At 41.9% G+C, this 18,500-nt stretch overlaps 1 protein-coding gene across 1 annotated transcript in view; it reads right to left on the reverse strand.

Moving 5' to 3' along the window:
• Positions 1-944: 944 nt before the first annotated feature.
• REPS2 (RALBP1 associated Eps domain containing 2) overlaps positions 945-18,500 on the reverse strand; it is a gene marked incomplete at its 5' end in the record, with an annotated part of 62,329 nt that continues 44,773 nt past the window's right edge. The window contains 4 exons of the mRNA XM_010075279.1: positions 945-1,013; positions 2,803-2,908; positions 4,993-5,138; positions 8,343-8,426. Coding sequence (XP_010073581.1) covers positions 945-1,013; positions 2,803-2,908; positions 4,993-5,138; positions 8,343-8,426 — 405 coding nt within the window. The remainder of the gene's footprint in view (positions 1,014-2,802; positions 2,909-4,992; positions 5,139-8,342; positions 8,427-18,500) is intronic.

The following is an 18,500-nucleotide window of genomic DNA, read 5'->3' on the forward strand; positions in this document are numbered from 1 at the left end:
TATTAAGACAACAAAGCAAACTAATACAAAGGTACATAGAACAGCTTTTATAAAAATGCCCAGAATGCTTTTATAACCTCTTGTTAGAAATACACTGTTGGTTTAAAAAAAAAAAAAAAAAGAAAGAAGAAAAAAAGCAGAAGAAAGAAAAAGCTATAAACCAGTGATCTCAAACATGCTAAAAGTATGCAGAGACACTGGCAGTTGCAAGCAAGTGTTCAAACACTGCTGACAGGAAACAGTTATAGCTCAAAAAACAGATAATTTTTTTGTAATTTCCAAAATAATTAAATTTTAGTATATGTTACTGTTTTCTCATATGATGTGAGCTTATAAAATACAAGTTCTCTAATGTTAAAATACATCTGTGATTGCATAATAAACCATGCTACGAAAATAATTATCTGACACGATTGTGGTAAAGACTCTGTATGTCTAGTGAGTTTTATTCCTTTAGTACACTAAACCCAGAGGTACTCTACCATGATACAATCCTACAGGAACCAGTAACACCCAGAAGCCCACCTCAGAGGATGAGTTTTAAGCTTAAGCAAGAATTCAGGAATGCTGTACCTCTTAACGATCAGGGCAGAAGGTGCTGCCAGAATACATATAAATCAGGAATTCTTTACATAATAAAATACTCTCAAATTATTCATTTTGGTGATAAACTGCATTTACACATTAGGCTGGGAAGAGGGAGGAAAGAAGGCAAAGCATCCCCCCCCCACTCAGAAACATCTGGCAGTCAGATATTTGTTTTCTGTACCTTCTTCAGCTGCAAAGGTAAATGTACAGAGTGGGGTGAAGGGAGACCAGACAAGCTGGTCCTCCCCACTACCCCCACCTCAGCAGAAACCTTGCCCAGCTGTGCCACGCTCCTCTTCGTGCAAGGCTGCCAGGTCGCGTGCTCCGCTCTTGCCGTTGCACAGGGGTGTGGGAGGTCACAAGACAGTGACAGGACGTAGCTGCTCCAGCTGCGTTTCCAAGGCAATTCGTTCCTTGTGAACCTCCTGTGGGACGGAAAGAGATGCGCTGTGACTTTTGGGATGCTCACATCCACCACCTGGCTCCGGTGAAGAGCAGCCAGGCGAACCACTGGCATTGACTGGAGGCTCAGGACTCTGCTGGTTAAGTCACTCTCCCTGCAATCTCAGAACACCATACCAACGGTACACCACCACCCCTCACAGCAGTTTGCTGCATCCTCCTTACAGAGGGGCAATGCAGAGGCTCAGTCACTTGCTCAGGTGACCATGGAGAGGAGCAGTTATCTGCTGGCTAGGGGAACAGCCCGGGATGCAGCAAACCTGGCCACAATTTGGCCTTTTTACCACAGAAAATCTGCTTATTCTGAAAGCACAATTCCCTCAAAACTGCCTTTTTTTTTTTTTTTTTTTAAGACTTCTCATTTCACATAATCAACCTCTTTCACTGACTGAAAGATGAATTTGCCTTTCTAAAACAACACAGACTTTGCAATCTACGTCTTTGGCAGCTGCATCAGGAAGATGATTGGTCTCGGTCAGAAAATAACTGTGAAGTCTTTGGGGATCAGCAATTTCAGGAAAGCCTTCCCTGGTCTTGAGGCTGGCCCTACGCTGAGCACCCAGCTCTCGCTGACCTCCCATCAAAGCGCTCCCCAGCCTGTGTGGGAGCTGGGCTGACCTGTGACTCCCACAAGCTTTGGTACCCCACACGGGCAGGCTCACAGCCCCAGCCCCGGGAGCACACCTGAACACCCCCCATGCCTCAGTGAAAGCTCACTGCACCCGAGGGGTACTCATGACGTCTTCTGGTCCCCATAAAAACACCAAGGCCCTGCTCCATCAGAAAGCTTCCAGGCAGCAATATGACCTGAAGGACAAGTTCAGTTTTCTGCTCGTGTGAACTCAAGCAAATCTCTGTCTTTACGTGCTTCCTTCACCTTACCATAAAACACAGATAACAGCGTGCTTCATGAAGGCTGGGGAGTTTAAGCATGCTGAAGATAGTGAATGGAAGCAGATAAGACCTGAGCCAAAGAATGATGGCAATGTGCTGTCATTAAAAGCTTCCACCTCTCTGCTTATTTCAATCGCTGTCCTATATTTTGCTATGATTTCAGTACAGAGCATCCACCCTGCATTGCTCTTGGGAGATCCTTGAAAGATGATTAAGAAAGTATGTTAAAGCAAAGTTGAACATGGAATCAAACTTTCACCCTGACTGAAGAAAAAGTGTAACTGGGAGTTCACCTCCCTTTCCAGACAGGTGTGTTCATAATATGCAAGGAAGAAAAAGCTGTAGCAGATAAAAAACTAAAGTCTGCACTACCTTTGGACTAAGACAACAGAACAAAACCAGAGCTGTAAGAAAACAGCCCCTTGAGAACATGTTAAAAGAAAAGTCATCAGACATTAAAAATTAGTGTTAGATGTTCACATAAAGCATGATTTAGTCAGTCAATATATACCAAATGCCTGGCTCCAGGAGACAGTTATGTAGCACAACTGATCAGAAGACAAGAAAGCTACGGTTGAGTTGCTCTTCTGCACTGGGTGACACCATCACATTGCCAAACTCTTCAGAAAGACAAAGTTCACTCTTTAGACTAACTGCCAGTGGGACTGTAGGCCCATAGGTTATAACTTTTCACAGAAAGCCTCATCCTACCCACATACACAGTATAGTTATTCCCTTCCAAAAAGCAGGAAATAACACAGTAGGTTTCATCTGAGAGGATGAACCAAATTCTCTGCTGGAGGTGACACATAACTGATTGCAGGGAGCTTTGTCACCAACTTTCAATGCATTCCTTACCTTCAGCTGCTGCTGGAGCTCACTGTTCAACCTGGTGAGCACAGCATTGGCTTCTTTGTTTTTTCGTATAGCGGTCTGAATAGCCCGTTTCTGCTTGGAAGACTGTCTGCCAGACAGATAAATAGAAAACATTTCAATTAAGAGCCTCAACAGTGGCTGATGCAAGAAGACCAGCTACCCATTTTGCACTTCCATACTCTATACACACTGGACTACACTTCAAAGACAAGGTGCAAACTACAGATTTAAGAGAAGAAAAACGTAACACTGAAATGAGACGGCTGAATCAGTTAGACTATTTGAAAGTAAAACAGTCACACTTGTTAACCTGAATGCCAGAAACATTTTAGGCTGTCTCAATTCTTTCAACATCACTGCAGTCTGATTCAGCTTAAGAATAATCCCTCCATAGCTGCGCTTATTGCAGTACCTTTGCTTTAGCTGTTTTCAGACACTTGTAGTGTTTAAAGATTCAGGAGTGGTTAACATAAAATACAAAAATTATTCTATGCAGTAGGAAAGTACATCTGCATGAAAATACTGTCTTGGATTTTTTAGAGCACTGCTGATTCTGATGTTCCTTTACTTCAAAAATTCATCTTTATTTCATCCAAAGCAGTCGTTTCCACCAAAACTACCTGATACCACAAACAGGAACAGGTAGATGGCTTATGGACTTTCCTCATCGCTTTGGCTGCTTAAATAAAAGATTTCTGTTCTATTATTATTATTACTCTATAGCCCATGGTAACTAATTTTGAGGAAATTACAATTAGGCAGACAGCTCTTTACGTAAGGACCAATCTATTCAGAGAAACAGAGATAACAACAGGAAAAAGGAAAAAAAATACAGAAAATACTGTCTGAATATCCAAGCTCTTTTCCAAATAGGCTATTTTGAAGTTTTATACGAGGCATCAAGAGCTCTTTAATGACAAATTTGATTTAAAACAGATGCCCTATTTAAATAAGGTCCATAGTGGTACACAGTCCCCATTAGCTTTTTTCTTGTAACAGAGCTGATGGCACTGATCTTTGCAACACAATCTGTTTTACAACACAGGGAGGTCTTCATACTGTTATCTTCCAGTGAACTGTCAGTTTTCTGCTTCACTATTTTGCTTCAAACTACTCTCCATAGGCTATAACATAATAATGACAAGAAAAAAACAAAAAAAACACAGGGTGATATACCTCTGTGATCAACTTTTTAGGAAAGATATAGACAAGCCAAGATTAAGTTGAGATCCTAACCAATGCTTTTATCTTTCTTTGAACCACTATGGAATATGCACTCCCAAATCACAAAATAGCACTTTAAGGGCATCTTAGGAGTCTTATTACTTATTCTGATGTCCAGTTAAGCAGCACAGATTCAGTCTACTGCTAAACAGTTTGCCAAGAACAGCTGAACTGATTTGGGCAGCTCGGTTTTGTTTCAGACTGAACCTGATGTCTTTGCAAGGCTTCAGGTGAAGGTGGGGTATAATGTTTGCACACTGATTCAGCCGAGGGAGATGTACAGATCAAATAGGGCTTCAAGTGCCTTTGCTTACCATTTCTACAGCCCCTTCTCCACTGCTATTAAATAAATATATAGTGAAATTCCTACAAGTCTTTGTTGCTGACAGCTTCAACAGCTATATTTATTGGGAGCAAACAACACATGCTGGGTTTGGCAATTATCAGATTATCACAAGTGGTCTTATGGCTCAGCTCATACCAGTGTCGAGCCCATTTCTAACATGCCTTGCACTGAAGAAACATCACAAGGATGTAACCAACATCAAGTATTTCATGACTCAATCTCCTGCGCACTTATCTGGTCACATCTGTCCACATGAATGAGCAAAATTCCAGAAGCTATGCAAAAGGCAAAACCACACACCCACAGAGCCAAAAGGAGTTGTGTGAGAGATGCTGGTTGAACAGCTAGGCTTGCTCTTCAGACATGTCTACCAGATACAGAGGTAGGACACCTTTGAAGAGGGTATCAACCAAATATTACCAACTTCTACTGTCACTACAGACTTAAGTCTGCATTTGAAAAGACAGATGTAGATTGCAGAGACCTGTATCTTGCGAAGCACTCTCAAAACCAGAACTACTAAGCACAAGATTACGCAAAGAGCAAACCCTGCAACATCAGGTCTCATGGTGTAGTTTGGCATGCTTGGTACAGGTTTTTACTTTTGAACTGGGAGGTGAGGCTTGACTGCTGTCAGGGAAGAAGTCACATTTATAGTGGGAGAAAGCTCGGGGGTCTCCAGCCCCTGCACCTCCGTCCGGAGCTTCCTGCGGGCAGGTTTGGAGGGTGGCTGAGAGAGAACAACCTCCTGCAAAGGAGAAGCACAGCAATGTTAAATCAGGCCATGTGTGTCCCATCATTAGGCTGAGGAATACTTGTGACACTGAAATTCAGCTGGCTTAAGATTTCATAATTTAAAAAGGTACAGAGCTTAATGTGGTAATAGCCTGTCAGGTTTCGGACTTTGAAAAAAAGGAACAATAGCCCCTGCAACCCCTTAATGAATGAAATGATTACACTGGTGTTTTGTCTTCATCTGTATGGCAGGCACTTCAGAACTGGATTGTATAGCTCTGTGTGCATTTGTGGGGGAAGGGGAGGGGGCAGAAGAAGGGGTACAAACACATATACTAGCCCCCAGCTGACCCAAAAGCATTAAAACCAAAACAAGATTTATTTTTAATTACGCTCAGTTGGTAAGAATCAATTATCAATCACTTGCATCTCAACCTACTACCTCACCCATCTGGCAAAGAGTCTCTCCCTTCTCCCCTCCTCTCTTTCACGAGGCAACACTGAAACTAGCTTAGCAAGACAAATGTATAAAATTATCCACGCAAAACTAACATATTCGAAATGTAGAAGGCCAGTTATTTCTCTCGATAAGCTACATCAAAGAAATAATCTGGTTTGTAGGTTAAAGAGAGCCTTGGAGTTTTACTACTTTGGTGGTAAGAAGTGTTTTCATTATTTTAAATTTAGACATCCCTTCTTTTGCAATGAGAAGTAGTTTTAATGCCTTATAGCTGTTTTAAACCTGAAATATAAATATATCTTTTTCAGTGTATTTTATTATCAGATTTATTTTAAAAGGGATACAACTATGTGCTTGTTTTGGCTAGGATAATCTTCATATTAGCTAATATGGGGCTAATGGTTTGGATTTGTGCTGGAAACAGTGTTGATAACACAGGGAGGTTTTAGCTGTTGCTGAGTAGTGCTTACACAGAGTCAAGGCCTTTTCTGCTTCTCACCCCACCCCACCAGTGAGTAGGTTGGGGGTGCAGAAGAAGTTGGGAGGGGACACAGCTGGGACAGCTGACCCCAACTGACTAAAAGGATGTCCCATGCCATAGGATGTCATGCTCAGCATATAAAGCTAGGGGAAGAAGGAGGAAGAGGGGGGACACATTCAGAGTTACAGCATTTATCTACCCAAGTAACCATTACGCACGGAGCCCTGCTTTCCTGGAGATGGCTGAACACCTGCCTGCCAATGGGAAGCAGTGAATGAATTCCTTGTTTTGCTTTGCTTGAGTGTGTGGCTTTTGCTTTACTGATTAAACTGTCTTTATCTCAAGCCATGGGTTTTTTCACTTTTACCCTTCTGAGTCTCTCCGCCATCCCACCAGGAGGAGTGAGCAAGTGGCTGGGTGGTGCTTAGCAGCTGGCAGGGGTTAAACCGCACCAAACTGTTACTGCCCCATTTCATGAATGAGAAACCTAAGCCTCAAAAAGATTGTGACTTAAATGTTACACACCTAGTGCCATAGTGAAGCCCAGAGACCAAATTTTATTACTTGCACAGGGCACATTTTACTGGGCCAGACGATCTTCTTTATATGTTTTGGCCAAATGTTAAAAAAATAAGAATAAAATTAAATGAGGAAGCATTTAATGATCCAGCAATCATAACAAAAAAACCCAACACTTTAGTAAGCAGCCTGACTCAGCAGAAGAGACTACTACGAGTGATACACAATGAAACCAACGTGAAACCATCAATAATTAGTATTACAGGAATTACAATTATTATAGGAATTAGAAGTATAAGGAAACAAGGGGTTTCAACATTAAAGACGTCTGCCACTACTGAAAAAAAAGAAAAAAGGTCTTAAAAGATTACAAGATCTTTTGATCAGGACATCAGCACTGCACATATCTCAGATAATATTGTGCTCTGAAATCCTATGTATACATGTAGCTCCCTGCAAACACAGGAGTATGGCAAGGAAGGAAATTGCGTATGCCTTCTGCAACTATAAACTGGTGGCATGCCAAATGCACAATCCCAGTCTACCTTAAACTGACAAAAACCTACGAAATCCATAGGATAAATCCCTCTTCCATTTCAAATGCAATACTGGAACAAATGACCCAATACCTAAAAACAGAGTCCTCTGCAGGGGCTCTCTGGCTGGCTGCTGTTGCATCAAGCCCTGAAAGGTGGGTCAGCACTGCACCACCAACCTGCCTCCCATACCCCACAGCCTGGGCTTCTCTGTATTTTAGGGAGCCAGGCAGGGGGAAGGCGAGCATAAAGCAGGTGGACCACAAGAATTTCATTTCCCCAGCAGAGCTGCAAAGCAGAGCAAGGAAGAAGCAGGGCCAAGCTCTTAGTAGCATGCAGTCAGCACAGGTGGAGCAAGGATGCTGCCCGGAAAGCCTATATCACATCTAGGAAATGACACCAGAGATTTGCCTGAGCCCCCCATTAGGGTAAAAGAAGTGTGATGGTGCTCCCTGGGCAAGGTACATACTACATACAGCACCTGCCTACAGTTCTCGCTTGGGCTGAGCAAATGTCTCACAGGTGCTCCCTGGCTGTAGGAGGGGCTGGAGTGGGGAAGATCTGCATTTGCCCCGTCAAAACCTGTTTTGACTGGGGCTGGCAGCAGAGGCAGTGGGGGAGCACGACCAGGAGTGGGGAAAGGCTCACAGCCATTGCTAGGGCCACTCCATCCCTAAGTAAGGTCCTGTGAAGAGTTCCATTGCAATTTCAGTGATTACTTTATACAAATGATACGTTCATACAAAAAACATATTGTCAACTGCACATCTTGAACAAATCTCTTCCAGTCTACATACATTTAGTAGCAGATTCTGACCTCTAGCAAACAGGTATGTTTACATCAAAACCCAATCCTCAGTAACGGGAAGCAAGAAGTGCGTCACAATTTGGAAGAATTACAGCAAGACAGGGTCAAGTACAATCAAACTCTCTTTTGTCTCCCCTAAGGATCCACAAGCTCCTATTGATTTGAAACAAATGGCAAGCTGCCTCTCTTGAAGCACTTGCATCGATGTGTATGTACTAAGAGCTTTCTTAATGATTTATCTGAGCTGATGTCACACGCAACCCCTGTTCTCTCCAGTGTCTTGACCTCCAGAGAAACTAAACATGTAAAAACGTAACCCTAACCCTCCGTTTAATTGCTTTAAAACTTAAACCAACCACATTTGTTGATGAAGGTAAATCGCTCCACAGTGGTACAACATGTGCAGGTCTCACCTTTTTTGCTGAACTGTTTTCTTCTGCCTGCGACGGGGGTCTGTTCATCTGAGGATGTAATTCAACCTCAGATACTTGCTCTGTCTGCAACAACAAATCAGTCATTGCTACACCCAGAAAACGACCAGCAGTCACATACAATAAAGTCAGTGAAAGGAAACACTATACACAAAAGAAAAGTTACTTTAACAATTCAACAGTAGGGGAAATGGAGATCCAGGGTGACAGCTGAATGGATGACATATGTCTTTTGCAGATTTTTAATGAAACCATTTTTTTGCATTTTGTTGTGTTAGGAAAACAAGAGAAAAGTTTTCCTGTGAAGCATTAGGAACCATGTCTATGAATGTAAATGACCTAGTACCCACAATTTCTTCTAGAATTACCTCTACAGCCTAAATACTCAGAGAAAGACTAAGAGGAGTGGATAAAAGCTAGAAAGATCTTGGTTGCGCTCTGTCACCTTATCATCTCCTGTAACTGATGAAAATTCATCGGAGTAAGCCTCTGTCTTTGAAGTTTGCAAGGCTGGAGTGAGAAAGTCTGAATTATACAAAAAACTCCAGCAAAGTTACTGAAACCAAATAAATCTTCTTCCCTCCCCTCTTCTCACATTTCGAACAGAAACCAAGCTGAACATTCACCACACAGGTCTACACTTGGTAAAACAAAACACCCTCCCCCCAGCATATCTGACCAAGCAGCAAATTAAAACAGAGGGTTAATCCTTTGCTTCGCCTCTCCTGAAATCTCCCAGCATCTTTTGAGTTGCATCACCAGGATGGGGCACAGCACACAGCCAGGGGAGGCCGGCTGCATCTGGAGCTGCCAGTCCCCCAGGCACGCTGCGGCAAACACGGTGCAAACACAGCGCGGCTGTTTTCTGTCCAGAAGGTACTGGCTGTCTCTGCAAGACGGGGAAGGCAGGCAGGAGGCTAAAGGCACTCAGCACTGGCAGACAGCCTCCTCTCCTCATTCCCAACTTCTGCCAAGTGGGAGCCTGTCTGACAACGGCCCCTAGGCAGGAGAGGCAACCCGCCACCCTGCTCTCTCTGCAAAAAAGGCTTGTTTCTACACAGGTGAAAGCCTGTGTTTAAAACCAAGTTCAAGGCAAACCTCAGACTTTAAAGGGGACAGGATTTTAGCCATAACAATAATAATGACCTGTCGCACACTGAAAAACTTAAATCACTGTTGCCAAGAGGTTTCTGCATAAACCGATCAAGCTCTGTAGCAGTCACAAGTTTCCCAGTGCTTAACCATAAGTTAAACAAAAATGACAGAAAGCACAGAATTTGGTATACTCTGAAAGGAGGGACTTTTTCGTACCACTTCTATTTCTTCCATAACACACACAATAAGAGCTATACAGAAAGCTGCAGGTTCTGTCAGGTTTCTGCTCTCCTCCAACCTTACAGTGTCGAACATGTGCACAGAAGAAGGAGATTTGGGACCTTTTTTGAAAAAGGTCTCCTCTCAAGAGAGAAGAAGAAGGTGTCTTGGCTGACAAGATTTTTAAGTGTGCTACATCTGTAGTGTTATCTGATGGTTAAAAAACAAAAAACAAACAAACAAAAAACCAAAACCAAGTAAAACAAACCCACCCTGCCATTTTTCAGTATTACTTGAATATTATTATCTTAAATATATGGATTTTAGTAACTACTGGATACTAAAATTTGAATTCTGGAAAGCTTTTCATGGTTTGAAGTGCTTATTTCATAACCGTAGATTGCTGGTATAAATAGGAGAGTGAAATGGGAAATACCTTATTTTTTTCTGTCTACAAAAATCAAAGACCTTTAAAAGTCCATTTAATGCAACAGAGTGTTTCTTTATCACCAAGCTGAACAGCCCATAACCTTCCTGATTGCTAGAACCACTTTTTTATATATTTGAAAGAAAGGAAGGCTTTAAGCACTGGTAACAGTAGCCTGGCAAAGTCCAGGAGGCTTTCATGAATGATTTGGGGACAGCAAAGCTCAAATACCCACCAAAACCACACGATAAATTTGGGCCCAAACCATATCACTTTGACAAATCATTCGTTTAGGGACAGCAAGAGTAAACACAGTCTTTCAGAGAGCCATGTAATATACATACTATAATCTCCTCGTGGTAGAGTTCTGCTGCACAACACAGAGCAATGACAGAGTTACACGAGGGCCATCTCTTAATGACCTTTCTTGGACAGGGAGCACTAGATACCCCCCTGACCTGGCCAGGCGGGCAGTTTCTGGTGCTCACATTCTTGTTGGAGTCTACACTAAACCTTGCAAGCAAGAATATAGTAACATTGCACAGAATGCAAAAGGAAGGAGACCAACCGCAGGTTATTTACAGACAAAATGCAGCTTTTCAAGAACCAGTGTGTTCAAACACTGTAGAAGTAACTAAATAGACTAGCACCCTACAATGTCAATTGCAATCAACCAGGAAAATTGAAAACACAACACCCCAAACCGTTGCAGACCCCCCAGGTGCCCTCCTCCGTTTTTTTTAATGGCTTCCTTGTAGAAGAATATTGTTTAAAAATGAAAGGAACTGAAAAGGAAAAAAAAGGGTAAACTTTGTGCTCTGGTGGAAGCAAATGGACATTGGAGAGCTGATGCCAAAAAAGGGTAAGATTTCAAAAATTCCAGCAGTTCAGTATCACAGTTCCTACTGATGCAAGATACATTTTTTACTAGCTGAGTGCTGTGATGTGGCTGTCAGCCGAACAGCTGTGGCCACCGCTGTGCTGCAGGGCTGTGGTCCCCGCCGGCTCCGGCTGGGCCACTGGGCTGGCCACTCCGCCCTGCTGCCAGGCATGAGGACAGCAAAGCTCAGCAGCCAGCAGGGGAGGGACTGGCTGGAGCAGCCAGGTGGTAAAAATAAATAAATGGTTACATCTGACCAAAAAAACCCAAAAAACAAACAAACAAAAAAAACAACAACAATAAAAAAAAAAACCAAAAACAACCCAGAGAGAGAGAAAAAAAAATAAAAGAAAAAGAAGAAAAAAAGAACTCCTGGCGACGCAGCTCATGCATAATGAATAAAACCAAGAGACTGCCATGTCCCTAAAGTGCCACCTAGTGGCATGTGGGACAGGCCATTTCTGAGTGTTTTGCTTAGAGGAGAGTACCAAAAAAATAGCCTGTGCATTATTCAGAGCCTGCTGACTGTGCCTGCCCTGCAGGGTGGGCGGCCAGGCGGCCTGGGCACGGTGAGCCTCGGCTCTCTGGGGCGTCTCCTCTCCCTCTCGCACAGAAGCCAGCTCTATGCATTCGTGGTCTGCCGGCAGAGCTGCAAGTTGTCCTCTGCAAAAGATCTCCACTCCTCAGAGTGACGTGACTCTGATACATCTGCCCAACTGTAAAGAAATCGGTATGCTGTTGCAGGGGATTTCATTCAGGGACTGACAGCATTTAACCCAGGCAAAAATCTTTTGTTTAACTGCAACGTGCACCAATGCAAAGAAGGTTTGCTGATTCAGCTAACCCAACAAAGTCCTCTAGGCAAGGCCTGAGAGGCTTCAGAAATACGTTTGCAAAAGCTGGTATCTCCCCAAACTGGCCCCACGTGGATTTTAAAGGAAAAATCTCCTGCTTTTTCTTTCGGCAGAGGGATTCTTCAGATTTTCTTCCCTTCACTGATTTGGACATGGGGTGGAAGCCAGTCCTTGTAGCCTTCAGGTCACAGGCAGAGCGAGACTGGCTCCACAATACTCCTGTCCAAGCTCCTATACTGGAGTGTAAGGAAAAGGTGATCCATCAGGAGCAGCTGAGGGGGGTTCCCTTTACTTCACTGTTTTTATACCATGCTTAGTATAGTCTTCGGGCAACTCGTTTCTCATTCAGAAACACAGAAATAAGCTGCCTTCCCTCCACCACAGCTAAAAACGTCTTCAAAGATTTCCCACATCCTGGAAACATCTCACCATTATATTAGGGTTTAAAATTCTTCTGGTTTATGAAACTGGGAGATTATACATTATGCAACACAGTTTTCCAAAGGAAAATTCAGTTATAGCAGCGTAAAAGTGCTCAAAGCGTACCTCATTGACGCCCACAGAATAGAGTAAGCTACTGACAGAGGAAGCGCTGTGGTGCTGGTATGGCTGGCTCCACATCCAGGGTTACAGTAGGTGGGCAAGAAAATCTTGCTCATGTGCGGTACGCTACCAGTACCGCAAAAGAGAGTTTGCAGATCAGGCCTAAGAGTATCTTGATTTTGGGAAGAAAAGTAAATGACCACTGAAAAGAGCAAGACAGTGTTCTTTTCCAAATCTCCTGAAGAGCTGCTCTTTCCAAAGACCAAAGTTCAGCTATTAACGGGCAGTATCTCTTTCTTCCCCAGCAAAGTCTCATATTTTCTAGGAATAGCCATACCCTCCTTGTTCTTCCAGGCAGCAGATAAAACTGGCCAACAAAGTTTCTGTACAACGGCCACGGCAGAGACCAACCTGTGGCCTATAGCCAAAACTGAGCATTAGGACAGATAATTCCTCATCGTTAAGGAGAGCATTAGGAACTGCAAATGCTCATTAATCCATCGCATGATCCTTGACCAGCCATTCATAATCTTCTCACTGCTCCATGTGACAATACTTAACAGTACCTTTCTAAAAGAATATGTAACATTCACTTAAGCCCTAACTGCTTTTGAAAGCCTCAGATGAAAGATTTTCATAACTATAAGAGAACACATTACCTTAACAACTGGTTCTTTACTTACATTTCCAGTTCTTTTGCTCTGCAATGCTGGATTATATGTAGATTTCACACTCATTTTTCAAGACAGTCCATAACTGATCTTCCAGAACAGAAGGTCTATGCGGAGCTTTCACATTTCTATTACCTGAGAACCTTTTGCAAGAGGTGAAGTATATATTCAATCTTTCCCACAATTCAATCTCACCCACACTTATGCTCCAGGCTAACTTTACACATGGAAATAGTCCCATTGTAGTCAGTGGCACTACTCATAGAAATGAAATTATCTCTGTCCATTCATTGGAATAGCCCATAATCATTACCTATACAGCACCACCGCTTAGCTTTGCAAAAAAAAGTATTGAGAACAGCTTATCTGTAAGAAAAAGTAGGATACTAAATATGGTTAATGCTCAGTATGTGCCCACTGCAATCTTCTAGCATCTCTACATAAGTTCATTTAAGAGGTATTTTAGTCCTTTCTAAACATTCATATTTTTGCACTTAATGCCAATTCCTAAGAAGTCAAGATGTCTCAATTCCAGTTTCTGTGAGTCTTGTGCATCCCACACTGAATCATCAATTCTTTTTATTGCTTGTTACAGAAACTGAAAATGATAAGACAGAAAGAAAACCCATAGGGATGCAAATGCAACAAGCTGCCAGGGTCTTAGTGTGCTGCCTGCTTTCTCAGTGCTGTGCAGCCCTGAAGTTTTGATAAGCTTTTTCTTTCCCCGAGCTATCTGAGGGCTGGTGATAAGGTTGAGGAAAAAGGCAGTAAATACAAACAAATTGCTGCAATGTTCATCCCATTCGCAAGGAAAGAATAGGACCCAGATGGAAGCATTAACAATCTGTTTTAATACTCCAATTCCACAAAATCAGATTAACATAAGCTAGAAAGGGGTATGTGCATTCCACTAGAGATACAGACATTGGATTCTCAGCTTTTTTGTTGTTGTTTTTACGATAAACGTGAAGCCAAATTCAAAAATTATTACAATGCGTTTTAATTAAGATACTTGCCCTTCTTCCACTCTCTCAGAAATCTCTTTAGAAAGGATTTTATGGCCTCCATCAACTACTCCCCAAATTCAATTTTAACTGTGCTACTTTCTACCACTTCTTAAACCATAATTTATTTTGTCTGGCCATTTTAGATTTAATATATAATTTTCAAGAGAGGAAGATAATCCACTTGTATTATATTAAAGTGGCAGATGGCAACATCTTTCATGTTATAGAAGACTTTCAGTTTTATTAGTTACAGGCTTCTTCCGTACCTACTGCACTGATTATACAACATATGTTATTCTGCAGCCCAAACTGTGGAGATGATAAAAAAAACCACCCTCTTCTTGCACAGTGGTTGTAAATACAAGCTAAAAAAGCATTCCTTTGGTTAAATAAAAAACAATTGTTGGGGAAAACACCATTGTGTACAGATAGCATGATGCCAAAAGCAAAGTCTTTCCCCCCCTTTTTTTTGTAATTTTTATTTCTATAACAAAAAAGTTCCTTCCCGTAAAACTCCAGGTGTCCTGCCAGCACTTTAAATTCCTCACATAATTTTACAGAGTCAGGTGGCCCCTCAGCTGGCTGAACATTTTTTCCAAACAACCCTGCAACAGAGATATGCAAACCCTACCCCATCCTCCATGTATCTCGGCCTTCCCCAAAGATGTTGGCCATGGTGGGACCCGCAGACCAGATCCAAGCACGGCGCCTGCAGGAAGACATCCCACTCCGGAGGCTGAGAGATCTCCACACTACGGATGGGAGCCCTTCCACATTTATTGGCCTCAACAACACAGATCAGTGTGGGCACATGTAATCTACGGTTACAGACCCAGCCTGAGCGTACACCCATGCTCGTGGCTCTCCATGGAGTCAGGAGAACGTGGAGACATATTAGTAGAGACAACTTCTTGAACTGGGTCCCAGTTTTCACTTGCAATTCTGGATGATGAATGGCCAAAAGGCTTCAAGGAACTATGAAGTATCAGGTAACATCTGGAGAGCGGAACATTTGATATGTTAAAAAGAATAATATCTTTGCTTTCCAACACCACCAGGTGCCTGTGACTGGGTAGGGTGACCTACCCATTGTCCCTCAGAGCACTTTGTTTCCATGATTCCACCAAATCAATAACAGCAACAATGGCCACTAAACTGGCAGCCCAACTCTTGAGCTCATATAGCAGTGAGATTTTGATCTTTAGAGCTGCAATGTACTCAGGACACTTCAATTTGATAATGTTAACAGCTGCCTACCTACTCCGCTTCACTTGAACACTTTGCCTTCATCCGTAATTTTTTCAATGCCTGTCAAAATGGTCAGCATGGAACCAGTGGGAAAACCATTTCCCAAGGTCTCCAAAAATAAAAATCTAGCACAAACCAGCGTGAATTTACAAAACCAACAGGCTTAAAATTTAGACTCTGGGAAAAGAGACTAGGAACATCAGTTTCTTCAGCCAAGATATACAGGGTTTTCTTCCAGTCCCACTGTTTTCAAATCCCCTTATATAGCACAGGCAGGATTTAAGATATGCCTTCATTACTGGACAGGAAGGTACTGAAATGAGTAACTGAAATAAAGGAACATTGATCTAACCAGGCAATGTTGCAGCTAGTGAGCTGATGTTGGATAAAATCCTAAAGTTATATTTGCTCTTCAGTGTTCATCCGTAATTCCTATTAGCATAAATATGCTACTAAATCTCCCACAGTAAGCAGCTGTGGTAAATGACTTTTGTAGGCTTAAAAGCCAACAGCAATAAAGCATTATTTTGTTTTCCACTAAAAAAAAATAACAACAGAAGTTTTTATGAGACATGCATACACATTTGGTTCCAGTGGTGTACTCGTTGTAAGCACTCAAAGTTATTTTCTGTCTGTTGTCACTGCAAATCAACTACATACTATTGCCTTCCTATTGTGATTCTTACCGCCTCCAAGTTACACAATTTTTCCATGTACAGCCCTGGGTCTGCACAAAAGTTTTGGGTCCACCTTTATGCCATTTCTCCTTGAAGACTTAAGTTTACCATTAAGTTAGGAACACAGGAAAAATTACCCAAACCACTGAATCAAGTCCTCTACAAGTCCAGAAAAAAAGACAGTAGGTATTTCAACAAGCTACAGGTTATCTGCTCTATATATCATCAGTCAGGGTGGGGGGACAATGATGGGGATAACATAAAAAACCCCTAAAAAAGTAAAAAAAAATTTTTTTAAGTGGAAAAGCCACAACTACAGCATGTAATGAGAAGTGAGCAAGAGAGGTAAGGCACTGCCAGTTTCTGAAGTCTGTACAATAGCTGGCAGCATATTAAATATTTATGGTCCAAAGAAACAGGGAAACTGATACAGATAAAATTACCGTAAAACCAAACAGGTAGTGCAGACTTGCTAAGTGTGAGATGTGCTACTAGGGATTACAGAAGGTGTCAATGAAGTTACACACAGGCATAGACACAGTAGTAAAGGGAACACACTTCAAAATAACATATCAAAAACAAAACTCTAGTGTCTTTGTATCAGCCTGTTTTTATACATAACCGTTCCAAGCACCCTTTACAGAATTTAGTCAAACCTTGAATTACTTTATTTTTTTTAGTAGGAAAGCAACATGAATTGAGGATTCTAACAAACCATTTCATACTGCATTTCACAACATCTTATGGGAAACATCAATTAAAAATGGCTTGCACTGCAAAGAGATATGGGTTGGAGTTTGGGTTAAAAGATCATAAATTGGAGATAATGGTGTATCCACATTATGTAACCTGGCCTTTTGTCCATCTTTATTTATTACATTTATTTACAATCACCAGAGGGACCTCAGATGAAAGCATCACTGCATCGGAGAAATGTCTGTCAAAAGCTCTGAGGAAAACTTGGGTACAGTTTGTGAACTGGTATCAAGTTAATACAATGCTGACTTTGGCAATGGAGAAAAATCCCAAGGAGACGGAGCTACCATAGCCTTTTAGAAGCCACCCATAAGAAAGAAAAGCAGAGTTAAACCACCAACCCTAAAACTTGTCATAGAGGTACAAAGAGATGCAGCCACACCTGTAAGGGTGTCTACCCATCAGAGGTGTGGAAGGGCATGGGCTGGCAGCAGCAACCCAGAGCAGAGAAGCCAGCCTTTCTGGTATTTCCCCATAAACCAGCCAAGTCCTCACGGGATCCCAAGACTCAAGCCTCTCATAGTAAGCCTGTGTGTCCACTGAACTGTGGAGTCAAGGCCACAGCAGTATTAGCTCTAAGTTTTACTTTGCACAACACTCACGCAGAGATACAGTCCTTCTCCCTCATTATTTGGCTGACTGCACTATGGAGGCAGAGTTGGATGCAGACATAATTTAATAAGTTTGTGATATGACTAGAGATGTTTGGCACTCTCTGAATAACCAGTTTCAGTAACTTACCGAGCTTGATTACCTTGGAGGTTCTGACAGGAAAAATAATGTTTTCCTAAAGGTTGAAACAAATTCTACTAAAAACAAGAGCAACCCAGGACCAAAGTCAAGATACCATTTCTATATTGCTATTGATTAAGCTCACAGGAGGACTTCTGCTCCACTGAAATGTAATACCTACCCCTTGGTACCTCTCCTTTATACACTTTGGCCCTTACATCCCATGAGCCCTTTACTCTCACTCTGAAGAGCCAAGTGGTCCAGACTGCTTCTCAGCCATCCATTGAAAACTTCCCTCTCCTCCTCCGTCAACTGATTTCCAAAGTGGAGCCAAAATAATCACACCACGAGCATACTTGTATGGTGCACAACCACCTGAAATACGTGGGTTTCGCTTCATTTCCAAGCTACATTTGTCATTCACAGTGCTTAACTGCATGCGCATGACAAAATGTTATGGCAATAAAAAAGGGATTTTCAACAACGTTGTTGAAAAATAAGTTAAAACAGAAATTTAAGAAGAGTTTAGTAAATCCTGAAACAGGAAAAAGCTGAATGTGTTATTTCAGCATCATGGCTTTTCTTCAGCTCTTGATCCTGCCTCAGTTTTGAAAGCAGATCCCTCCCTCCAACTTCTTCATGCTCTTTAAATCAAGGGCCCCACTGGACTAATGTAATCCATATGCTTACTATTGCTTACATGCTATTCGTAAGGGTCAGCTCAATTGAATTATAACCCCATCACACATACTTCCCTACTGTCTGTTACCTTTACCACAGAAAGGCACACTTGTAGAGAAAATAAACAGAATGTGACAAGCGTGAAGTTTATTATGTTTTCAAGAACTGGTTTTATGTACATTTTTGCTAGACATCAGAACAAGAATATTTTTGAGATACTTGATTAAATATCTCTAAAAATCATCAGAAATAAGTAATTGTAAGTGATGCATGTAAGCAAAGCATCAGCTCTATATTCATTACTGAGTAGACAGAAGACTTTTTTTTTTCTTTCAGAAAACAGACTTTTG

This window comes from Pterocles gutturalis, unplaced genomic scaffold (assembly GCF_000699245.1).
Source record: "Pterocles gutturalis isolate BGI_N339 unplaced genomic scaffold, ASM69924v1 scaffold16102, whole genome shotgun sequence".
NCBI lineage: Eukaryota > Metazoa > Chordata > Aves > Pterocliformes > Pteroclidae > Pterocles > Pterocles gutturalis.